We start from the raw sequence: 26703 nt of genomic DNA on the forward strand, positions 1-26703 counted from the left end.
TCAGTTTCATATTTGGGATAATGCATATGAATCAATTTTTTCTTACCTTAAAATTTGACTTTTTTCCCTGTGGGCTGTTAGGCTCGCAGGGGCTGAAAATGCTTCATTTTATTGCGTCATTCTTGGCGCGGACTTTTTTGTTGCAAATTTATTTTTTCTGTTTCCGGCGTCATATGTGTCACCGGAAGTTGCGTCATTTTTGACGTTTTTTGTGCCAAAAGTGTCGGCGTTCCGGATTTGGCATTTAGGCGCCAAATAATGTGGGCGTCTTTTTTGGCGCTAAAAAATATGGGCGTCACTATTGTCTCCACATTATTTAAGTCTCATTATTTATTGCTTCTGGTTGCTAGAAGCTTGTTCACTGGCATTTTTTTCCCATTCCTGAAACTGTCATTTAAGGAATTTGATCAATTTTGCTTTATATGTTGTTTTTTCTATTACATATTGCAAGATGTCTCCGATTGTCCCTGAGTCAGAAGCCCCTTCTGGAAACATGCTTAACTGAGTTTCAGTTCTACCAAAGCTAAGTTCATTTATTTTAAATGTTATAAATGTTTATCTTTAGCTATGGTTTGTATTAGTTATTATGATATACTTTTACATGCAGATTCCATTAGTATTTATGCTTTATACATTTCCATTCTTAAGTACAAGAAATGTTTAGAAGATTTATAAGAAATATTTTTTCTGATTAAGGCTTTGTCTGACTTCGTGCCTTCTAATACAATTTTTAGGTCTTTTTCACTTCTTTTTTAATTATTGAAGTTTCAAATGACCAACAACATACTGATTTATCCTTCTCTGATGATGTTTTTTTCTCTTTCAGAAATTCTCTTCATCAGATATTGACACTAACAAATCTACTTTTTTATATAAATTTATTATTATTAAAGTACATTTGTTCTTTGTTGAAGAGGTGTTGATTATTTTGGATATTAAGGTAACTAGTTCTTTTAAACTAGCTGACACTATTTCTGCCTTTTTATTCTTCTGTGATTTCAGAGGTTTTCTTTCCAAACTATATTCTTTGTCAGCAGTTAAATTTATTTTGGAGGGTTCTCCAATTTATTGGAGCTATCTCTACTTCTACTAATTATGCTATTGTTTTTATAGTAAAATAGTATTTATTTTCCTTTATATAGTTATATCTTATTTATGGAAAATTATTTAGTTTCAGGTACTTTTCTTGGTCCTGTGATATTGCAATTGCTTCATTTTTTCTGTTTACTTTAAGATCCAGTATCAGATTATGATTTATTTCTCTTGTTAAGTGTGTTCAGTCCACGGGTCATCCATTACTTATGGGATATATTCTCCTTCCCAACAGGCCAACAGGAAGTTGCAAGAGGATCACCCAAGCAGAGCTGCTATATAGCTCCTCCCCTCACATGTCATACCCAGTCATTCTCTTGTAACCCTCAACAAAGAAGGAGGTCGCGAGAGGAGCTGGAGTTTTTACTTATCTATTCTTCAATCAAAAGTTTGTTATTTTAAATGGCACCGGAGTGTGCTGTTTTTCTATCTCAGGCAGTATTTGGAAGAAGAAACTGCCTGCGTTTTTTCTATGATCTTAGCAGGCGTAACTAAGATCCACTGTCTGTTCTCGACATTCTGAGGAGTGGGGTAACTTCAGAAACTGGGAATAGCATACGGGGTCCTCTACGCAAATGAGGTATGTGCAGTACTTTATTTTCTGGGAATGGAATTGACTAAGAAAATACTGCTGTTACCGTATGATGTAAGTACAGCCTTAAATGCAGTAGTGGCAACTGGTATCAGGCTGATAAATGTATGCGCAGTCGAGTTATTTTCTAGGGACTAGAATTTGACTGGGAAAATACTGTTCAAACTGAAATAATACTTAAGCCTTATCTGCAGTGGTAGCGACTGGTAGCAGGCTTAGTGATAACTTTGCATGACATTGGAAAATGTTGCTTTTTAATAAAACGTTTACTGGCATGTTATTCGTTTTTGTGAGGTACTTTGGTGATAAATCTCTTTGGGCATGATTTTTTTCCACATGGCTAACATATTTTTCTGCATGGAAACCGTTATATCAGGGCTCCCACTGTTGTGATAGGAGTGGGAGGGACCTTGTTTTGGCGCCTTGTTGCGCAGTTAAAATTCTAGCACAGTCTTCCTGCTTCTTCCTCCTTGATCCAGGACGTCTCTAGAGAGCTCAGGGGTCTGCAAAATTCATTTGTGAGGGAGGTAATCAGTCACAGCAGATCTGTGACAGTGTGCTTGACTGTGATTAAAAGCGTTAAATCTTAAATTGATATCCGTTTTATCCATTTTGGGTATTGAGGGGTTAATCATCCTTTTGCTAATGGGTGCAATCCTCTGCTAATAATACACTTCTTGTTAAGAATTGTTTAATTATATCTGTATTTTTGAAGCGCTGCAGCGTTTTTTATATTGCTTGTAAACTTATTGAAAGTGATTTCCAAGCTTGCTAGTTTCATTGCTAAGTCTGTTTAAACATGTCTGATTCAGAGGAAACTGTTTGTTTGTCATGTTCAAAAGCCAATGTGGAGCCCAATAGAACGATGTGTACCAATTGTATTGATATTGCTTTGAATAAAAGTCAATCCGTACCGATAAAGAAACTATCACCAGACAACGAGGGGGAAGTTATGCCGCCTAACTCTCCTCACGTGTCAGTACCTGCGACTCCCGCTCGGGAGATGCGTAGGATTGAGACGCCAAGTACATCTAGGCCCTTACAAATCACTTTACATGATATGGCTAATGTTATGAAAGAAGTATTATATAATATGTCCGAATTAAGGGGCAAACGCGATAGCTCTGGGTTAAGGACAAAGCGCGCTGATGACACGAGAGCCATGTCTGATACTGCGTCACAATTTGCAGAACATGAGGACGGTGAGCTTCATTCTGTCGGTGACGGTTCTGATCCGGGGAGACTGGATTCAGAAATTTCAAATTTTAAATTTAAGCTTGAGAACCTCCGTGTGTTACTAGGGGAGGTATTAGCGGCTCTGAATGATTGCGACACGGTGGCAATTCCAGAGAAATTGTGTAGGTTGGATAGATACTATGCGGTACCGGTGTGTACTGACGTCTTTCCTATACCAAAAAGACTTACAGAAATTATTAGTAAGGAGTGGGATAGACCCGGTGTGCCTTTTTCCCCTCCCCCGATATTTAAATGTTCCCTATAGACGCCACCACACGAGACTTATGGCAGACGGTCCCTAAGGTGGAGGGAGCAGTTTCTACGTTAGCCAAGCGTACCACTATCCCGGTGGAGGATAGCTGTGCTTTCTCAGATCCAATGGATAAAAAATTAGAGGGTTATCTTAAGAAGATGTTTGTTCAACAGGGTTTTATATTGCAGCCTCTTGCATGCATTGCGCCTGTCACGGCTGCAGCGGCATTCTGGTTTGAGTCTCTGGAAGAGGCGATTCGCACAGAGCCATTGGATGAGGCTTTGAGCAAAGTTAGAACCCTTAAGCAAGCTAATGCGTTTGTTTCAGATGCCGTAGTACATCTAACCAAACTTACGGCTAAAAATTCCGGATTCGCCATACAGGCGCGCAGAGCGCTCTGGCTTAAATCCTGGTCAGCGGATGTAACTTCCAAGTCTAAGCTACTTAATATTCCTTTCAAAGGGCAGACCTTATTCGGGCCCGGCTTGAAGGAAATTATTGCTGACATTACGGGAGGTAAGGGCCACGCCCTTCCTCAGGACAGGGCCAAACCAAAGGCCAAACTGTCTAATTTTCGTGCCTTTTGTAACTTCAAGGCAGGAGCAGCATCGACTTCCTCCGCTCCAAAACAGGAAGGAACTACTGCTCGTTACAGACAGGGTTGGAAAGGCAACCAGTCATGGAACAAGGGCAAGCAGGCCAGAAAGCCTACTCCCGCCCCTAAGACAGGACCCCCTATCCGGAGACGGATTTAGTGGGGGGCAGACTTTCTCTCTTCGCCCAGGCTTGGGCAAGAGATGTGCAGGATCCCTGGACGTTAAAGATTATATCTCAGGGATACCTTCTGGATTTCAAAACCTCTCCTCCACAAGGGAGGTTCCATCTTTCGAGGTTATCAACAAACCTAGTAAAGAGAGAGGCATTTCTACAATGTGTACAAGACCTCTTAATCATGGGAGTGATCCACTCAGTTCCGCGATCGGAACAGGGACAAGGATTTTACTCAAATCTATTTGTGGTTCCCAAAAAAGAGGGAACCTTCAGACCAATCTTGGATTTAAAGATCTTAAACAAATTCCTAAGGGTACCATCGTTCAAGATGGAAACCATTCGAACCATCCTACCCATGATCCAAGAGGGTCAATATACGACCACAGTGGACTTAAAGGATGCTTACCTTCATATACCGATTCACAAAGATCATTATCGGTACCTAAGGTTTGCCTTTCTAGACAGGCATTACCAGTTTGTGGCTCTTCCCTTCGGGTTAGCCACGGCCCCGAGAATTTTTACGAAGGTTCTGGGCTCACTTTTGGCGGTACTAAGACCACGAGGCATAGCGGTGGCCCCGTACCTAGACGACATTCTGATACAAGCGTCAAGTTTTCAGAATGCAAAGTCTCATACAGAGATAGTTCTAGCATTTCTGAGGTCGCATGGGTGGAAAGTGAACGTGGAAAAGAATTCTCTGTTACCACTCACAAGGGTTCCTTTTCTAGGGACTCTTATAGATTCTGTAGAGATGAAGATTTACCTGACGGAGTCCAGGTTATCAAAGATTCTCAATGCTTGCCGTGTCCTTCATTCCGTTCCAAGCCCATCAGTAGCTCAGTGCATGGAGGTAATCGGCTTAATGGTCGCGGCAATGGACATAGTGCCATTTGCGCGCCTGCATCTCAGACCGCTGCAACTATGCATGCTCAGTCAATGGAACGGGGATTACTCAGATCTGTCCCCTTTGCTAAATCTGGACCAGGAGACCAGAGATTCTCTTCTCTGGTGGTTGTCACCGGTTCATCTGTCCAAAGGAATGACCTTTCGCAGACCAGATTGGACGATTGTAACAACGGATGCCAGCCTTCTAGGCTGGGGAGCAGTCTGGAATTCCCTGAAGGCTCAGGGATCGTGGACTCAGGAGAAGAAACTCCTTCCAATAAACATTCTAGAATTAAGAGCAATATTCAATGCTCTTCTAGCTTGGCCTCAGTTAGCAAAACTGAGGTTCATCAGATTTCAGTCGGACAATATCACGAATGTGGCTTACATCAATCATCAAGGGGGAACCAGGAGTTCCCTAGCGATGTTGGAAGTCTCGAAGATAATTCGCTGGGCAGAGTCTCACTCTTGCCACCTGTCAGCGATTTACATCCCGGGCGTAGAGAACTGGGAGGCGGATTTCCTAAGTCGCCAGACTTTTCATCCGGGAGAGTGGGAACTTCACCCGGAGGTATTTGCTCAACTGATTCGTCGTTGGGGCAAACCGGATCTGGATCTCATGGCATCTCGCCAGAACGCAAAGCTTCCTTGTTACGGATCCAGGTCCAGGGACCCGGGAGCGGTGCTGGTAGATGCATTAGCAGCCCCTTGGGTTTTCAACATAGCTTATGTGTTTCCACCATTTCCGTTGCTACCTCGACTGATTGCCAGGATCAAACAGGAGAGGGCATCGGTAATTCTGATAGCGCCTGCGTGGCCACGCAGGACCTGGTATGCAGACCTAGTGGACATGTCGTCCTGTCCACCATGGTCTCTTCCTCTGAGGCAGGACCTTCTAATTCAGGGTCCTTTCAACCATCCAAACCTAATTTCTCTGAGGCTGACTGCCTGGAAATTGAACGCTTGATTCTATCAAAGCGTGGGTTTTCGGATTCGGTTATTGATACATTAATACAGGCTCTGAAACCTGTGACCAGAAAAATTTACCATAAGATATGGCGTAAATATTTATATTGGTGTGAATCCAAGAGTTACTCATGGAGTAAGGTTAGGATTCCTAGGATATTGGCTTTTCTACAAGAGGGTTTAGAAAAGGGTTTATCCGCTAGTTCGCTAAAGGGACAGATTTCAGCTCTGTCTATTCTTTTACACAAACGTCTGGCAGAGAATCCAGACGTCCAGGCCTTTTGTCAGGCTTTGGCTAGAATTAAGCCTGTGTTTAAAGCTGTTGCTCCTCCGTGGAGCTTAAACTTTGTTCTTAAAGTTCTTCAGGGCGTTCCGTTTGAACCCCTTCATTCCATTGATATTAAGCTTTTATCTTGGAAAGTTTTGTTTTTGATGGCTATTTCCTCGGCTCGAAGAGTCTCTGAGTTATCTGCCTTACATTGTGATTCTCCTTATCTGATCTTTCATTCAGACAAGGTAGTACTGCGTACTAAACCTGGGTTTTTGCCTAAGGTTGTTTCTAACAGGAATATCAATCAAGAGATTGTTGTTCCATCATTATGTCCTAATCCTTCTTCAAAGAAGGAACGTCTTTTGCATAATCTAGACGTGGCCCGTGGTCTGAAGTTCTACTTACAGGCAGCTAAGGATTTTAGACAAACTTCTTCTCTGTTTGTCGTTTACTCTGGACAGTGGAGAGGTCAAAAGGCTTCGGCTACCTCTCTCTCTTTTTGGCTTCGTAGCATAATACGTTTAGCCTATGAGACTGCTGGACAGCAGCCTCCTGAAAGAATTACAGCTCATTCCTCTAGAGCTGTGGCTTCCACCTGGGCCTTTAAGAATGAGGCCTCTGTTGAACAGATTTGCAAGGCTGAAACTTGGTCTTCACTTCATACTTTTTCCAAATTTTACAAATTTGACACTTTCGCTTCTTCGGAGGCTGGTTTTGGGAGAAAGGTTCTACAGGCAGTGGTTCCTTCTGTTTAATGTTCCTGCCTTGTCCCTCCCATCATCCGTGTACTTAGCTTTGGTATGGGTATCCCATAAGTAATGGATGACCTGTGGACTGAACACACTTAACAAGAGAAAACATAATTTATGCTTACCTGATAAATTTATTTCTCTTGTAGTGTGTTCAGTCCACGGCCCGCCCTGTCTTTTTAAGGCAGGTTCTAAATTTTAAAATTATAACTCCAGTCACCACTGCACCTTATAGTTTCTCCTTTCTCGTCTTGTTTCGGTCGAATGACTGGATATGACATGTGAGGGGAGGAGCTATATAGCAGCTCTGCTTGGGTGATCCTCTTGCAACTTCCTGTTGGGAAGGAGAATATATCCCATAAGTAATGGATGACCCGTGGACTGAACACACTACAAGAGAAATAAATTTATCAGGTAAGCATAAATTATGTTTTTAGCATTGTTAAAGGGACAACATTTACTAGACTAGGTGCTGTTGCATTTGTCTTGTTGTTTTGCATTTTGCAAGTCCTCTGTTTTGACTGGTCCTTTAAACTGGACTATCATGCTAATGATTTCATTTGTGTCTTCATTTTATTAAATATATTCGCAAATGAGGGTTAATCTATGTCTTTAGCTATTTTAGCTAGAAGAATTTTGTGATTTAAAAAAAAAAAAAAAAAAAAAAAAAAAGAAATCCATATTTCTTTTGTTCTAAGATATTCAATTATAATTGGATTCAATTCTTAACTGTTACTATGGGCTTCAAGATTGAGTTCTAAGACTAAACTTTAAGCTTATACTAGTTTGGTTGTTCTTATTAAGGACCGAATTCCTGAGTTCTTTCCCAAGTAACATGTTTATAATTGGGGTTCGAAATCAGCTCCCTAATATTGCGATGTACGTGCCGTATTCCAGCTTGGCTGGTAAGGGGCAGGTTAAGACTTCTTTGAAATTTATTTGGTTCTATTCTGTCCAAATTTCTTTGATTTTATTCCAGTAAGGCTAACACTTTCTTTCAGTGTGTTTCTGTCCTATATTTTGGATACTATTGAAGCATGGCTGGGTACCCATGGGGTTCAAGCGCTGCTCAGACCTGTAATCTTCTGGGGTATTTCTTCCAGTTCTTTTTCTAAGAACTGGGTTTTGGAGTTTTATTCAAACTATTCTGCCTTTTTATGGTCATTGATAGCATTATTTGTTTTCATTAGATACAATAAATGCATATTCTTAATTTTTCTGTTTTCATTCAGATTATTTCCTGTGGATGCGGAATCTCATATGTTTCACTTGCTCTTCAGGACATAGTTAGAGGATCTTTTTTTCAAAAGCTCTTGATTCCTCACCTTTTTTAGGTTTCCAGATGGTTTATGTCACTATCTTTGTCTCTATCAGACAAGGGACAATTTGTATTGGGTTCCGTCTGTCGGTACCTTTAGTCTTTATTATTTCCTTCAGTTGTTATATATGCATAGAAGTTTTAACAGCATTGGATTCATTTCCCTTTGCTCATTTTCAATGGAAAAATCCTTTCCAGCTTTTTATGAGTGTTGTTTCTTCAAGAACATGGTTGGAGGATAGATTAACCAAAAAGTTTGTTGATTCCTCAGACAAGAGTAACCTTTTTTAGATTTCCGGATAGATTGTGTCCATGACTCTGTTTCTGTTGGATTAGAGACGTCTGAAATTGGTTTCAGCTAATCGAAACCTTCAGTCTCAATCATTCCGTTCGGTAGCCTTATGCATGGAAATTCTAGGTTCTTATGACTGCTGCATTGGACGTGTTCCCCTTTGCTCATTTTCACATGCGACCTCTTCAGCTCTGTATGCTGAACCAGTGGTGCCGGGATTATACAAAGATATCTCATTTAATATCTTTAAAACTGATTGTTCGACACCCTCTGACGTGGTACAGACCACCATCGTTTAGTTCAGGGGGCTTCTTTTTTTCTTCCAACCTGGACTGTGATCTCAACAGATGCAAGTCTGACAGGTTGGGGAGCTGTATGGGGGTTTCTGACAGCACAAGGGGTTTGGAAAATCTCAGGAGGTGAGATTACCAATCAATATTTTGGAACTCCGTGCAATTTTCAGAGCTCTTCAGTCATGGCCTCTTCTAAAGAGAGAATCGTTCATTTGTTTTCAGACAGACAATGTCACAACTGTGGCATACATCAATCATCAAGGAGGGACTCACAGTCCTCTGGCTATGAAAGAAGTATCTCGAATTCTAGTATGGGCGGAATCCAGCTCCTGTCTAGTTTCTGCGGTTCATATCCCAGGTATAGACAATTGGGAAGCGGATTATCTCAGTCGCCAAACGTTACATCCGGGCAAATGGTCTCTTCACCCAGAGGTATTTCTTCAGATTGTTCAAATGTGGGGACTTCCAGAAATAGATCTGATGGCCTCTCATCTAAACAAGAAACTTCCCAGGTATCTGTCCAGATCCAGGGATCCTCAAGCGGAAGCAGTGGATGCATTGTCACTTCCTTGGAAGTATCATCCTGCCTATATCTTTCCGCCTCTAGTTCTTCTTCCAAGAGTTATCTCAAATCCTTAAATTTAAAGGTATGGAGATTGAACGCTTGATTCTTAGTCAAAGAGGTTTCTCTCACTCTGTGATTAATACTATGTTACAGGCTCGTAGATCTGTATCTAGGTTGATATATTATCGAGTCTGGAAGACTTACATTTCTTGGTGTCTTTCTCATCTTTTTTCCTGGCATTCTTTTAGAATTCCGAGAATTTTACAGTTTCTTCAGGATGGTTTGGATAAAGGTTTGTCTGCAAGTTCCTTGAAAGGACAAATCTCTGCTCTTTCTGTTCTTTTTCACAGAAGGATTTCTAAACTTCCTGATATTCATTGTTTTATACAAGATTTGGTTCTTATTAAACCTGTTATTAAGTCAATTTCTCCTCCTTGGAGTTTGAATTTGGTTCTGGGGGCTCTTCAAGCTCCTCCGTTTGAACCTATGCATTCACTGGACATTAAATTACTTTCTTGGAAAATTTTGTTTCTTTTGGCCATCTCTTCTGCTAGAAGAGTTTCTGAATTATCTGCTCTTTTCTTGTAAGTCTCCTTTTCTGATTTTTCATCAGGATAAGGCGGTGTTGCGAACTTCTTTTAAATTTTTACCTAAGGTTGTGAATTCTAACAACATTAGTAGAGAAATTGTGGTTCCTTCATTATGTCCTAATCCTAAGAATTCTAAGGAGAGATCATTGCATTCTTTGGATGTAGTTAGAGCTTTGAAATATTATGTTGAAGCTACTAAGAATTTTTGAAAGACTTCTAGTCTATTTGTTACCTTTTCTGCTTCTAGGAAAGGTCAGAAGGCCTCTGCCATTTCTTTGGCATCTTGGTTGAAATCTTTAATTCATCATGCTTATGTTGAGTCGGGTAAATCTCCGCCTCAAAGGATTACAGCTCATTCTAATATGTCAGTTTCTACTTCCTGGGCGTTTAGGAATGAAGCTTCGATTGATCAGATTTGCAAAGCGGCAACTTGGTCTTTTATGCATACTTTTTCTAAATTCTACCATTTTGATGTGTATTCTTCTTCTGAAGCAGTTTTTGGTAGAAAAAATACTTCAGGCAGCTGTTTCAGTTTGATTCTTCTGCTTATAATTTCAGTTTTTTTCATTATAAGATTTAAACTTTATTTTGGGTGTGGATTATTTTTCAGCGGAATTGGCTGTCTTTATTTTATCCCTCCCTCTCTAGTGACTCTTGCGTGGAAGATCCACATCTTGGGTAGTCATTATCCCATACGTCACTAGCTCATGGACTCTTGCTAATTACATGAAAGAAAACATAATTTATGTAAGAACTTACCTGATAAATTCATTTCTTTCATATTAGCAAGAGTCCATGAGGCCCACCCTTTTTTTGTGGTGGTTATGATTTTTTTGTATAAAGCACAATTATTCCAATTCCATGTTTTTTATGCTTTCACACTTTTTTCTTATCACCCCACTTCTTGGCTATTCGTTAAACTGATTTGTGGGTGTGGTGAGGGGTGTATTTATAGGCATTTTGAGGTTTGGGAAACTTTGCCCCTCCTGGTAGGAATGTATATCCCATACGTCACTAGCTCATGGACTCTTGCTAATATGAAAGAAATGAATTTATCAGGTAAGTTCTTACATAAATTATGTTTTTTGCCCCCCCAAAATTGCTCAGGCCACTTTCGGACCTTCAATTGCACAGCATATTAACTGAGGGGTTTTACAAGATATAGACCACTTTTGTGCCTATACTTATCAATCACATAGAATACACACATACAGTTGTACAAGTCGGGCATAACTGGCCATTAAATGACAATATGCAAGGATCTGAGACCAATACGTGGAATATTTTAAACCCTTATAGATATCTGGTTTATAGGAGGGCTGATTAACACAAAGCTTAGAATAACATAAAATTAGATATCCCTGCAGAGTGTTGCTAGGGATCAACTGTAATGTGGCTTATTGAGACTCACATGCATTTTAGTTCTACTATACCATGGCAGGGAGTTATATACCAAAGGCCAGGGCCCACCCCACTGCTGATGCGAGATTTAGACAATGCTGCCCACTGACACCCATGCAATTGGGACCATCCTTAAATACCTTGATACCACATACAGAGATAGTTCTAGGGCTATAAATGATGTTCATGCAAGTAATCCGGAGCTATCTAACAATTAATAGATACAGCTGTAGCATATTACATTGCACAGTTAAATATTTAGTGCAAAGAAGATGGTTATAACACTTATCATAGGAAAGAACATCACACATTAACAAAATACAGTAACTAGTTCGTAATACACTAAAAATTCTCTCAAAGAACTAATTAAATGTCCCATAGGTCCAATGTCTTTAGAATCCTCTCTAGGTGAGACAATGCTGCCCACTGGCGCCCATGCAATTAGGACCATCCTGAAATATCTTGATACCACGTACAGAGATAGTTCTAGGGCTATAAATGATGTTCAAGAAATCCGGATCTATCTAACAGTTAATACAAACAGCTGTAGCATATTACATTACACAGTTAAATATTTATGGCAAAGAAGATGGTTATAACACTATCATAGGAAAAAACATCACACATTAAGAAAATACAGTAACTAGTTCGTAGTACACAAAAAATTCTCTCAAAGAACTGTTTAAATGTCTCAAAGGTCCAATATCTTTAGAATCCTCTCTAGGTGAATTTTCAGGCCTGACGGCCGTCATTCACATACACCCATATCCATATTAGGGCAGAAGCAGAGCCTTTGCACATGAGCTGAATCAGGGCTTCTATTTCTACCTCACGCCAGACCGGACACTCCTGTTATCATTAATACTGTGCCCAAAGCGATAAATCCAGACCTCAAGTGGGTCGTGATGCCAGACATACATTACCAGCCTGATTGACGCTCCTACTCGCAAATACCAAACAGCTGATAGCAACGGCTGGGACCGGTAAACAACTTCCGAGCCGGGAGACAGGCCGACAGGCCCCACATTCCTCAAATGAGAATAGCCTGACATCGGCAGTCCTAGTTCCTCACACAAGCTGTCTGGTATCAGTGTTTCAGGGTGTGCATTTCCCCCCGACCTCAACCGTAGTGTATGTCTCCTTTCTGCCGCTAGTGATCCGGTCTGGTGTCGAGCTCTCAGGGGTTATCATCCGATCACAGGCCAGAACTACCACTGCCGCTGGGGGTTCTATAGCAGGTTGCGTCATACCTGTCAATCCTGAGATCTCCGCTCTCATTTGTCTCCAGTCCCCACATGTATTAAATTCAGAATGTGCACAGTCCATGTATGCCAAGAGGCGGTCAAATCTCACGCGCTCATATTCAGCCAACAGATCTCGTATGTTTAAATGCATTCCCGGCTTGTTTCAGCTGCAAAACTATAGTGATGATTATTGAAAGAGGAGAAACTGCGTTATTCTCCTATCACCCGGTTGCCCAGGGGGGGGGGTGCAAAGGTTTTCCTCCACGAGGCCGCCACAAACCTCAACGGTCCAGTCTGCGAGACTCTTATGCAAACAAATTTAGTATTGCCCAGACCAGCAAAGTTTGCTCTATAAGATGCATCAAAATGTTGTGCTGGATGGCATCAAAAGAAGTTAGATATCTTGGTGGAAAGTATATCCTGTAGCTTGAGCTCTCAGATTAGCAGCCATCTTATGCTAGTGCCTGGACCCCCCCCCCCCCCCCCCCACCCACATGGCACTTTTGTTGTAGCTAAAGCACTGATTGGATAACAATTCAAACCGTTAGCTCACAGAAAAATTGTCTTTGAAGTGAGCTGAGGAGCGCGTGGTATTTGAATTTTATATCTATATTGAAAAGTACGTTATAGCGCATCTTCATTACAACTCATGAATTAAACTCCATCTAAACTATCACTAACATTCCGGATCTTTGAAGGGGCGAGTTAACCATTATTTCTTTTACAAGATATGACAAGTTCACGGATTTCATCCTTACTTATGGGATATCGCCTTCTGGTCAGCAGGAGGAGGCAAAGAGCACCACAGCAGAGCTGTATATATAGCTCCTCCCTTGCCTCCCACCCCAGTCATTCTCTTTGGCTGTGTTAGGGTAGGAAGAGGTAAAGTTAGGTGTTAGTTTAGATTCTTCAATCAAGAGTTTATTGTTTTTTAAATGGTGCCAGTGAGTACTATTTTTTCAGGGTAAAGCATCAGGTTTTTCAGTAATGGGAACTGATGGAGATTCTACCCTCTCATTTCACTCCCCATGTTGGTGCTGCCCTGCCGATGGTCTTAGCAGACATTCCTAAGACCCTGTTTGTCCCCACAGAGCTGCAGGAGGTGATAACAAGGGACCTCTTCTTCGTGTGGGACATATTCAAGCTGCGCTCAACATGGCGGTATGTACAGTCTTTTTGATTCTGGGGAGACCTTTTAGCTCAGAACAGACTGGACGTTATTTATTTTAGCAAGATTGGGGTATTCAACTTGACAGAGTACTTTATTTGCATGGCTGTTTCCCCCCTTATTATACCTGCTAATAACAGTGGTTTTGTATGCGGGCTGAGTTGTGTTTTAAGCCCGGATACATGATGGTGACACTTTGTATGCGGGCTGACGCTGGGGATTGTTTAGGCTTTACTCCATTTGTGTTACTGATCGTTTACACACGGATTTTGAAGGGGGCACATTGAGATGAATGTGTAATGTAGAAATATGAACACATTGGTTTGTTTCAAGTCGGGTCTATCCGACATTAGTTTTTCCCATGCGGTTTATTCCTATGGGGTTAATCTACCGCCCACGATGGGCGGGGCTTACCGTTCGTGCGCTTAGCCGCGTTATTGCTATTCCGGCTTCCGACTGTGTATCTCGAGGCTCCAGGGTTCCCTAGTCCGCTTGGCTTCTTACATCTAATCGCAAGCGGCCAGGGTTGGGCACACAATTCACGGAGGACTTCTGTTGGTTGCGAGGAAGGTAGGAGCCACAGCAGGGCTGTGACTAGCTGCAAGTGTAGTTTTAGCGAAATAGCAGCTGGTTAAACATAGAAGGCTAATTTAACGAAAGTGAATAGGTTGCTTATGTCTTTTCACTAATTTGAAATATTTAGCGCTGCACAGTAAAAATGGTGCCGTTTTAAAATTTAAAGGCACAGTACATTTTGTTATTATTTACAGTTTATCTCTGTATCACGACCAATATTGCACCTTGTTTATTTTTGTCATGACTGAACTACTGGACAAAACTTGTTCTATGTGTTTAGAGGCCAATGTGGAACCCCCTATTACTTTTTGTCCCTCATGTACTGAGAGGGCTTTACAATTTAAAGAACAAATTTTCTTTAATGCAGGTTTATCTGAGGATGTTGCTCAGGCTGATGAGACTCAGGGTATGCTGCAACTTTCTCCCCAAGCGTCACAACCTTTAACGCCCGCCCAAGTGATGCCGTGTTCTTCAACTGCGTCTGCTTCTTTCACTCTGCAGGATATGGCTGCAGTTATGTCATCCACTCTTACAGAAGTTTTATCTAAGCTGCCAGTGTTACAAGGCAAACGCAGCAGGACAGCAGCCCATGTGGTTCCTGCGACTTCTGATGCTTTGATGGCTATCTCCGATGTACCCTCCCAGGACTCTGAGTTGGGGGGTAGGGAGGCCCTGTCGGATGGGGAACTGTCTGACTCAGGAAGTGCATTGCCCCCGACAGAATCGGACGTCATGTCCTTCAGATTTAAGCTTGAACACCTCCGTCTTTTACTGCGAGAGGTTTTGCTGACTCTGGACAATTGTGATTCTTATTGAGTAAGATGGACAAATACTTAGAGGTCCCTTCTTATTCCTACATCTTTCTGGATCCTAAGAGAATTTCGGAAATTATTGCAAGGGAATGGGAAAGACCGGGTATCCCGTTCTCCCCTCCCCCTCTCCCCTTCCCCTATGTTTAAGAAAATGTACCCTATAGCTGACACCGTGCGGGATTCTTGGCAGACGATCCCTAAGGTAAAGGGAGCTATTTCTACTCTGGCTAAGCGTACAACTATTCCTATAGAGGACAGTTGTGCTTTTAAAGACCCCATGGATAAGAATCTGGAGGGTCTCCTTAAAAGACTTTATGTTCATCAAGAATTTCTTTTACAACCGATGGCCTGCATTGTAACAGTCACAACTGCGGCCGCCTTTTGGTTTGATGCTCTAGAAGAGTCCCTTAGGACTGAGACTTCTTTAGAGGAAATACTGGATAGAATTAAGGCCCTTAAGCTGGCTAATTCTTTTATTACGGATACTTCCTTTCAGATTGCCAAATTGTCGGCTAAGAATGCAGGATTTGCCATCTTAGCGAGAAGAGCCTTATGGTTAAAATCTTGGTCTGCGGATGTATCTTCTAAATCTAAGCTCTTGGCTATTCCTTTCAAGGGAAAGACCATGTTCGGGCCTGACTTGAAGGAGATCATTTCGGATATTACGGGAGGTAAAGGCCACCTTCTCCCTCAAGATAAAACATCTAAACAAAGGGGATGACAGAGTAATTTTCGTTCCTTTCGAAACTTCAAGGGAATCCCCTCTTCCTCTTCCACTAAGCAGGAAGGGAACTTTGCTCAAGCCAAGTCTACCTGGAGACCCAACCAGGCTTGGAACAAGGGTAAACAACCCAAGAAGCCCGCCGCTGCTCCCAAAACAGCATGAAGGGCGGCCCCCAATCCGGGACCGGATCTAGTAGGGGGCAGACTTTCTCTCTTTGTCCAGGCTTGAATAAGAGACGTTCAGGATCCTTGGACTCTAGCAATTGTGTCTTAAGGGTATCAGTTGGAGTTCAAGATTTCCTTCCCAAGGGGATGGTTCCTTCTTTCAAGATTGTCTGTAGACCAGATAAAAAGAGAGGTGTTCTTAAGCTGTGTAGAAGACCTCTCCACTATGGGAGTAATTTGTCCCGTTCCCATACAGGAGCAGGTTCAGGGTTTCTACTCAAACCTTTTTGTGGTCTCCAAAAAAGAGGGAACGTTCAGACCCATTTTAGATCTCAAGAGTCTAAAAAAGTTTCTCAGAGTTCCATCCTTCAAGATGGAGACTATTCCGACAATTCTACCATTGATCCAGGAGGGTCAATATATGACTACCGTGGATTTAAAGGGTGCATATCTTCATATCCTTATCCACAGAGATCATCACCAGTTCCTAAGGTTTGCCTTTCTGGACAAACATTTTCAGTTCGTGGCCCTCCCTTTCAGGCTGGCCACGGCACCCAGGATCTTCTCAAAGGTTCTATGGTCTCTGCTGGCGGTTCTCAGGCCACGGGGCATTGCAGTGGCACCTTATCTGGACGATATTCTGATCCAGGCATCGTCTTATCATCTGACAAAGTTTCATACCGACATGGTTCTGTCCTTTCTAAGGACTCACGGGTAGAAGGTGAATCTAGAAAAGAGTTCACTAACTCACTAACGGAAGTCAGGAAGTTAAAGATTCTGAATACATGCCGATCCCTTCAGTCCAATCCTCGGCCATCAGTGGCTCAGTGCATGGAGATAATTGTATTGATGGTGGCGGCAATGGACACCATTCCTTTTGCTCGTTTTCATCTCAGACCTCTACAGCTGAGCATGCTCAGGCAGTGGAATGGAGATTATGCAAATTTGTCTCCTCAGATAGTTCTGGATCAGGAGACAAGAAACTCTCTTCTCTGGTGGTTGTCGCAGGATCATCTGTCCCAAGGGACGTGCTTCCGCAGACCCTCATGGCTGATAGTGACAATGGACGCCAGTCTACAAGGATGGGGAGCAGTCTGGAATTCCCTGAAGGCTCAGGGTGTGTGGACTCGGTCGGAGTCTATATTTCCAATAAATATTCTGGAGCTGAGGGCAATATTCAATGCGCTTCAGGCTTGGCCTCAGTTGGCTGCAGCCAAATTCATCCGATTTCAGTCGGACAACATCACGACTGTGGCTTATATCAATCATCAGGGAGGAACAAGGAGTTCCTTAGCGATGACAGAAGTATCCAAGATAATTCGGTGGGTGGAGGCTCGCTCTTGTTATCTGTCAGCAATTTACATCCCAGGAGAACTGGGAACTGAGAACTGGGAAGCGGATGTTTTGAGCAGACAGCCGTTTCCTCCGGGGGAATGGGAACTCCATCCGGAGGTCTTTGCCACCCTGATTCTCAGATGGGGCAGGCCGGAGCTGGATCTTATGGCATCTCGTCAGAATGCCAAGCTCCCAAGATACAGTTCCAGGTCCAGGGATCCTCAGGCCGAATTGATAGATGCCTTGGCAGTGCCCTGGTCGTTCAACCTAGCTTATGTGTTTTCACCGTTTGCTCTCCTTCCCCGGGTTATTGCTCGGATCAAACAGGAGAGAGCTTTGGTGATTCTCATCGCTCCTGCGTGGCCTCGCAGGACTTGGTATGCCGATCTAGTGGACATGTCCTCTCTGCCACTGTGAAAGCTTCCATTGAGGCAGGACCTTCTCATTCAGGGACCCTTCCATCATTCGAATCTAATTTCTCTACAGCTGACTGCTTGGAGATTGAATGCTTAATTTTATCTAAGCGAGGGTTCTCTGATTCGGTCATTGATACCTTGATTCAGGCACATAAGCCTGTTACTAGAAAGATTTACCATAAGATCTGGCGTAAATATCTTTATTGGTGCGAATCCATGGGTTACTCATGGAGTAAGATTAGGATTCCTAGGGTTTTGTCTTTTCTCCAAGAAGGATTGGAGAAGGGGTCATCAGCAAGTTCCTTAAAGGGACAGATTTCTGCTTTATCTATTTTGCTGCACAAACGTCTGGTAGATATTCCGGATGTTCAATCTTTTTGTCAGGCTCTGACTAGGATCAGGCCTGTGTTTAGACCTAATGCTCCTCCATGGAGTTTGAATTTAGTTCTTAATGTTGTTCAAGGGGTTTCGTTTGAGTTTCTGAGCTTTCAGCATTACAATGTTATTCTCCTTACCTTATTTTTCATTCTGATAAGGTAGTGTTACGTACCAAACCTGGTTTTCTTCCTAAGGTTGTTTCCAACAAGAAAATTAATCAGGAAATTATTGTTCCTTCCTTGTGTCCTAATCCTTCTAAGAAGGAGCGTCTGTTGCATAACTTGGACGTGGTCCGTGCCTTGAAGTTTTACTTGCAGGCAACTAAAGAATTTCGTCAATCATCTTTATTATTTGTAGTTTTCTCTGGTAAACGTAGGGGCCAGAAAGCTACGGCTACCTCTCTTTCTTTTTGGCTGACGAGTATCATCCGTTTTGCATATGAGACTGTTGGACGGCAGCCTCCTGAAAGAATTACGGCTCATTCCATTAGGGCTGTGGCTTCCTCATGGGCATTTAAAAATGATGCTTCTGTTGAACAGATTTGCAAGGCTGCAACTTGGTCGTCTCTTCACACTTTTTCAAAATTTTCCAAATTTGATACTTTTGCCTCGTCCGAGGCTGTTTTTGGGAGAAATGTTCTTCAAGCAGTGGTGCCTTCCGTTTAGGTTCCTGTCTTGTCCCTCCATTTCATCCGTGTCCTATAGCTTTGGTATTGTATCCCATAAGTAAGGATGAAATCCGTGGACTCTTCATATCTTGTAAAAGAAAAGGAAATTTATGCTTACCTGATAAATTTATTTCTTTTACGATATGACAAGTCCACGGCCCACCCTGTCATTTTCTAAGACAGGTCTTTATTTTTGTTAAACTTCAGTCACCTCTGCACCTTGGCTTTTCCTTTCTCTTCCTAACTTCAGTCGAATGACTGGAGTGGGAGGGAAGGGAGGGAGGAGCTATATATACAGCTCTGCTGTGGTGCTCTTTGCCTCCTCCTGCTGACCAGGAGGCGATATCCCATAAGTAAGGATGAAATCCGTGGACTCGTCATATCGTAAAAGAAATAAATTTATCAGGTAAGCATAAATTTCCTTTTTAAATATGATTACATGGTTAGGTGCTGTTTCATACAGTGCATTGTAAGTATGGATCTGCTGCTTTATGTGGTGGAAAAATTGTATGGAAAAAACCGTATGTTTCAGGAAATAGTTAAGCCTGGGAATATTTTTGTAGCTCACTGACAGATGATGTATTCCAAGAGAAGGAAATGTACTTATCTTAAAGACAAATGTATTCTTGGGAGAAAAAGTATAGTTAGAAAGATCAAATGAAAGTTATGTTCTTTAAGATAAGGTTTTAACAAAGTGTACACTCTCTAGCAAGAATTCTGTTATCACAACATAATAATATAATGACAAAGCGAGGAGCTGGTTTGCTAAGGGATTATTTTGGAATTTACATTATTGTAATTTATTTATTGTATTTATTATTTTAAACAAGCTTGATCAAAAAGAGAGGGAGGCCCTTCCCTTTAATGACAATAATTTGTGAATTCAAAAATACAAGAGATGTCTATATGAATAGTAAACTAGGACAGTGAAGTGGGTATGTGTGAAGAATAAAGAAATAAGGATGAAGAGAAGAAAGGTTGAAAAATCTTTATACTAATTGTTTTCCACGAGAATCTTAGAAGTGGATAAAAATGAAGGAAATATTAATAGTGTAAAGCTATATGAAAGAGAAGGATTACAGAAACATTTAGAAGGATGTAGTGAGAAAGAAATGAGGAAAGTCAGTTATATTAGTGATGATCGCATATAATTGTAAATAACTATTTTGTGCTGGGTGGGAATGGGATGGGAGGGCAACTGGTACTTTAAATTACGTTTAAAGAAGAGATGGGGCTGTAGTTAAAAAAAAATTGAGTGTGCGTATTTATGTAGAAGAATTGAGCATATTCCAATGTAATGGAAGAGCTGTGTGAAGGATTTGCACTTTTTGTGAGGTTTTCAAATTTGATATATATCATATAGTTTAAGCATATTTGTGTTTGCCTTCTGCAGAGATTCTTCTTTGTTCAAATTCACTTTGGAAGCATTTTTGCAATAGTCTTGCATTTGCAAAAATACTATAGAGAAAAGTTACCTCAGGTTTTCTTATATCCTTTTTTCATGCAAGAAATCATCCAAGCATAAGCAGATGGGTCCATAGGGCGATCACTTGCCTTGTTATAGTGGTGGTTATAAGGTCCCTTACCAAGAGCACCATAAGCTAAGGTACCCACTATACAGGTGACTGCAGTTTCTGTGCCAATCACCTACAATCTAAAGGGGTAATCCCCTCTTTCATGTGACGGGTATTATGTGTGCGTGTGTGTTGTATGCTGTCTTTATGTGACAAGGGCTCCTTTGGAGTCATTAAATACATTAGGTAGGTGATTGCCACTTAATTTTTTTAAATGTCTCATTCAATCTAAATTATGCTTCAAGAATGACTGAACGTGCTTAATTTAGAGTACAGAGTGTAGCTAATTCACAGGTAAAACATTGCACACTTGTTACTTCATGTTTTATATGCTTCAATCAGCTTCTCTAAATGCTCTGAGAACAAATTCTGGTCATTCAGAACTTAAAAGTGCATTTTTGTTTTTTTAATTTAGATAAAACTTTAATAAAACTTTTTTTAAAAAAAAACAATGAACTGGGCCTCATCTTTTCAAGACACAACATGTTTTAAAAAATTTTTGTCACAAGACAACAACATTGCAACAGTCCAGTATATGCTGTGTTAGAATAATCCTGTAAATTACAATAACTGTAGTTATTTAAACAGAACCTTTTTTTGTTTTTTAGGTACCGAAAAGCATTTGAATCGGAGCCATCACTTCAGTCTGGAATTAATTATGCAGTTCTTCTTCTGGCCGCTGGTCATCAGTTTGATTCTTCCTTTGAACTACGTAAAGTTGGTAATTACATCACTTTTTTAATAATTACTTTGCTATTGATTATTTTGTTTGGGAAGCAAATTGCTGATGTGTTATTTCTATATTATGCACATCATTTGGTGTCCAGTTTTGTATTCAAATGGTTTGTTTTAATTGGTACACCTTTCTTTCTAATGACACAGTGAGTCCACGGATCATCATCAATTACTGTTGGGAATATCACTCCTGGCCAGCAGGAGGAGGCAAAGCGCACTACAGCAAAGCTGTTAAGTATCACTTCCTTTCCCACAAACCCCAGTCATTCTCTTTGCCTGCGTTACAAGAAAGAGGTGAAGTTTTTGGTGTCTGATTATTTCTCTTCTATCAATATTTTATTATTTTGGAAATCAGAGTATGTTTACTCTGATCTTTTCCCTCAAGATTGGGTCTAGCCGTACTCCACATCAGTCTCTTCAGTAGGGCAGTGGTGGCTTTTAAGCAGTTAGGAACTTATAAAGTGACTCTGTCTCTCTTTTTTCCACAGGTCTCTGTGAGGATTGGCATCCTCCCATAATTTGTGAGGTCGTCTGACTGCTGGACGACTGGAATGCAGGTAAGTGCCCTTTTTTGTCTTCTGGGGTTAGGAGGCGGGCACTGAAAGGGTTAAGGACTCTGGTAACTGCAGTTATATGGGTCACAAATTCCTTAGTTAGGAATATTCTGGCAGTAAGCAGGTACTACTTAGCATGTGAGTTTGGAGACTAAGGGGTTAACTCCTTCAGAAAAGGAAGGGGTTAACTCTCTTTTGGGTCTCGGTGTTATTTTTATGAAATATTCTCTGAGCTATCATGTCCTCAGTAGGATTATAGTAAGACGCTCTCTTATTTTTTTCAGCACCATTCATTTTGTGAGAGTATGTAGTGTCATGTCCTCCGTTTTCTTTGAGATCATAACAGTGAAATTTATTTATTTATTTCTATATGTGACGTAAACCACCCTAATTCTTTATATTCCATTGTTGTTTGAAGTTCAGCAACTGAATATTTTCTAGTAGGACATATGATGAAGAGTGGCGCATATACGCTGATAACACCTTCAGGGTGACAAGCTGTCCGCACTCTCTGTCCTCTCTACACCCCTCGGTATCTAAGAGTTGCAGGTTTTTTCATCGCTCTGGTTTCAAGACCAGATACCTAGTTCAGTGGGAGAAAGCACGAATATCAGAGCACTTCATCCCATTCCATTTTAGCAACTCAAGGGTTGCAGGTGCGATCCCCGGTGTGGTCCACTCAGCCTTTCATTTTTCCGAGGTCCATAAAAATGAGCAGCGCCTTGACCCTTACGGGTGATTAGCCACGCTTTACAAGTACCCAATACATACAGTGTGTTTAACGGTTTAATTCCCTATGAGCCCATTGTCTCCCAGGATGATGCTGTTCAGGCAATGCCACAATTTTCTACTTACATGTCGCAAGCCTTTATGGCGTCACATGCAGTACCATGCGGTTCCTCTCACTCTCCTAAAGGTGTGTATTTGCTTGCAGATTTTGCAGCTCAGGTATCCCTGCGGTTTTGGCAGCTTTATCTGTTTTTCCTTTCTACAGAGGATACGCAAGAGGACATTTAATTATTCAGATAGTAAGGCTTCTGCTCCATTCTCTGTTACACAGGTTGCTTTTTCTCCTAAGTCTGCTGAGGAGGATTCGCTGGTAACCTCTGAGGGTGAAATCTCAGATTCGGACAGTATAATCCCTTCATCTGATGCTGATGTGGTCTTCTTCAGATGTATGCGTGCACATCTCGTGTACTGTTATAGGATGTTTTTGCTACCTTGACGACATCGATAATTTTTATCTTTCTCATTTCTAGGATGTTCCTCCTATGAGGAAGTGTTCTAGTCCTGTTTTGGATATTTTCACAGGAATAGGAGAAGTCTTCTCCCTGTCTTCCATCCTTTTAAAGGATCCTTTAAAGGATTTTCCAATTATATGCTCGGTGTCTAAATAGAAAGGAACTTTTCTACTATGGATTAGAGATCTTCAATTCTTATGGAGGGTAGCTTGGTCAGCCGAGAAGCCTAACTGTGGTCTAGTGGTACAGCCTAGACTTTATATTTCTGCATTTGCAGTTTCAGTATTTTGGGTTTTCTCCAAATCCTCGCTTTGGTTTTTCCTTCTAGAATAAGACCTTGTTTGCACTTGGTCTGGCTGAACTTCTCTGTATTACGGGGTCAGTTATGTCTCTTGGAAACCAACTTAACTTACGATTTCTTCCCAGGGGCAGATTTCTCCTTCTAGAGTATCTGCAATCCAGGTATGATTAGAGGCATTCATGGAACTGGGTTCAAAACCTTCCTCTCTGGAAGTATTAGTTCCAATCCCAGTCTGGGAATGGGATTTAGGTATTACCTCAATGTTCTCAGGTTCTGACCTTCTATGGTTCTAGAGGGCCTGTTCATATTCTGTTTTTTTGTTCCCATGATCTAGTAAGACTGGATCTTAGGCTATGGCAAGGGTGTTTTCCTGGACAATATATGGTTCAGGTGTCATCCTTCCTTTAAACAAACTCTCTTTTAAGAGATCAGAGATCTTGTCCAATCCTTTTCTCCATGAATGGGAAATGAATCTGGAGTACAGCTCCCTTGTTCAAGCTACAAGGGTGATTTTTGAGAGGAGATTTCTATCAGAGGTCAGATAATCTAGGATTTATTCCTTCTCCTCTCTCTGCAGTCTTCTGTCCGGTCAACAATAAGATCTAGCGGTCCGGTAGATAGCTTATCCACCTTGAAACCAGGGGGCTGGGAATTCGAATCTAGCTGCAGTTGATTTTCCTTCATTTTTCAGTGACTCAATGTATGGAGGGAATTGGTCTGATTGTTGTCATGGACATCGTTCCTTTGGCTATTTTACATAAAAGGGAGAACGTTCGGATCTATCTCAGAGGGTAGATCTAGATCAGTCGACATGTGACTTTCTCCTGTAGTGGTTTCTCAGGACTATCAGTCTCAGGGTGCGTGCTTCTAGAGACTTTCCTAGGTGATGTGACCGCGTTCATCAACCAGCTAGGGCTGGGAAACAGTCTGAGTCTTGCTTAAGGCGTAGTGATATGGACTTGGGAGTCTCTGCTCTCCTCTTTAACGTCTTGGAGTTGAGAGCGATTTACAATGCTCTGATAGCTTGGCCTCAGTTGTCCTTAAGCTTGGTCCAAGTTGGACAATATCACCTTTAATGTTTTACAACAACCACCAGGGAGGAACTCTTGAGTTCCATTACCATGTTGGAGGTGACTTAAATTGTTCAGTGGGCGTAAGCTGACAATTGTTGTCTATCTGCCATTCACATTCCAGGAGTGGACATCTGGGAAGCGGATTTTCTGAGCAGCCAGACTTTCATCCTGGGAAATGGGATCCCCTTCCGGGGGTGTTTTCCATCTTGACCCTCAAATGGGGGGTGCGGAGTTGTATCTGTTGATGGCTCGGCAACTTTCCGAGCTGTCAAGGTACGATTCGAAGTTAAGAGATCCACAGGCTGCTCTGATAGATGCTCTGGCGGTTCCTTGGGATTTCAGACTGGAACACCGTTTGTTTTCTCAGATTGCTCTCCTTCCACGAGTCATTGATCGTATCAAACAGGAGAAAGAGTTGGTAATTCTAAATAATTCCTGCGTGGTCTCTCAGGATCTGGTATGCAGACCTTGAGGAGATGTCGTCTCTTCACATTGGAGACTGCCTCTGTGGAAGGACCTTCTGATTCAGGGACCCTTCTTTCATCCACATTTCGTTTCTCTGAAGTTGACTGTTTGGAGATTGAACTCTTAGTTCTGTCTAAGCGCTGCCTTTCTGAGTCGGTCATTGAGACCATGATTCATGTTTGTAAGCCTGTTACGGGGAAGAATTTTTATAAGATATGGCGTAAATATCTTTATTGGAGTGTAGCCAAGGGCTTCTCTTGGAGTCAAGATCCTAGGATTTTGTCTTTCTCCAGGAGGGTCTGGAGAAGGGTTTGTCAGCAAGTACTCTGAAGGGTCAGATTTCTGACTTGTCTATTTTGTTGCATAAGCGTCTGGCAGATGTGCCGGACGTGCAATCCTTTAGTCAGGCCTTGGTCAGAATCAGGCCTGTGTTTAAACCTGTTACTCCTCCCGGGAGTCTTAACCTTGTTCTTAAGGTTTTACAGCTGGCAGCGTTTGAGCCTATGTATTCCTTAGATATTAAGATGTTATTTTGGAAGGTTTTGTTTCTTATTGCCATTTCTTATGCTCAGAGAGTCTCTGAACTCTCGGCGTTGCAGTGTGATTCCTCTTATCTTATTTTTCATTCTGATAATGTGGTTCTGAGTACTGTTAGGTTTCCTTCCTAAAGTTGTTTCGGTTAGGAATATTAATCATGAAATCGTTGTTCCTTCTTTGTGTCCTTTCCTCCTTATCATAAGGAGGGTTTGCTGCACAACCTAGTGACTAAGAACTTTCGCCAGTCTTCTGCTTTGTTCTGTTTCTGGGAAACGCAAGGGTCCGAAAGCTACTGCTACTTCTCTTTCGCTTTGGCTGAAGAGTATAATTTGTTTGGCCTATGAAACTGCTGGACAGCAGCCTTCTGAGGGAATCACGGCTCATTCCATAAGGGTTTTTTCTTCTTCCTGGGCTTTCAAAAATGAAGCTTCTGTGGAACAATTTTGCAAGGCTGCAATTTGGTCCTCCTTGCATACTTTTTCTAAATTTTATAATTTTGATAATTCTGCTTCGGCTGATGTTTCTTTTGTGAGAAGGGTTCTTCAAGCAGTGGTGCCTTCTGTTTAGGTTGCCTGTCTTGTCCCTCCCTTATCATCTGTGTCCTCTAGCTTGAGTATTGATTCCCAACAGTAATTGATGATGATCCGTGGACTCACTGTGTCAATAGAAAGAAAACAAAATTTATGCTTACCTGATAAATGTATTTATTTCTAACTAGCAATGCTGTATGCAGTCTTTTCATCTTACTGCATTTTGTTTTTGATAAATGCTTTATAATTTAAACATTGATTTGCAGCATTGGATGTGCTATGCAAGCTGCCATTTGTTAAAGTAGGTTTCACAACAGTGTGTCACGTGATGCACACGGCACCAGCTATTAGTAAATCACAGTGAGCCCTGCAGTCAGTGTCTGACAAGAACGGCTTCAGGCACTGTTATGTTTATAAATAGAACGAGCAGGGAAAGGAAGTGTAAGGGGGAGGAGAGGTGGAGAGGGAGGCACAGGGGGAAGAAAGGCTCTGGAGATCATATGTAAAGTAGATGAATGCAAATGTCTCTTGTTACAATTTTTATGCAGCGTGAGTTTGCTTTCTTCCCCCTGTGCCTCGCTCTCTCAACCTCTCCTCCTCCCTCACACTTCCTTCCCTGCTCGTGCTATTTATAAACATAACAGTGCCTGAAGCCCTTCTTGTCAGACACTGCAGGGATCACTATGATTTAGTAATAGCTGGTGCCGTGTGCATCATGTGACACAGTGTTGTGGAACGCACGTTACAAGATGGCAGCTTGCATAGCACACAATGCTGCAGATCAACGTTTAAATTGTAAAGCTTTTATATACAATAGAATGCAGTAAGATAAAGACTGCATACAGCATTACAATCAGTTTATTTAGGATAATCAGTAAAAAGTTAGTTTAAAGCATTTCCAGCAGGTGTTTAGGGTCCCTTTAACAGCTTTGCTG

General features: G+C 41.6%; 1 protein-coding gene across 3 annotated transcripts in view; it reads left to right on the forward strand.

Annotated features, from left to right (window-relative positions):
• Positions 1–26703, forward strand: part of MAP3K5 (mitogen-activated protein kinase kinase kinase 5) — a 690524-nt gene that overhangs the window by 316613 nt on the left and 347208 nt on the right. For all 3 annotated transcript variants that reach the window (XM_053710886.1, XM_053710887.1, XM_053710888.1), the window contains exon 8: positions 20941–21053. In XM_053710886.1, the coding sequence (XP_053566861.1) occupies positions 20941–21053 (113 nt within the window). The remainder of the gene's footprint in view (positions 1–20940; positions 21054–26703) is intronic.

Source organism: Bombina bombina, chromosome 4 (assembly GCF_027579735.1).
Source record: "Bombina bombina isolate aBomBom1 chromosome 4, aBomBom1.pri, whole genome shotgun sequence".
NCBI lineage: Eukaryota > Metazoa > Chordata > Amphibia > Anura > Bombinatoridae > Bombina > Bombina bombina.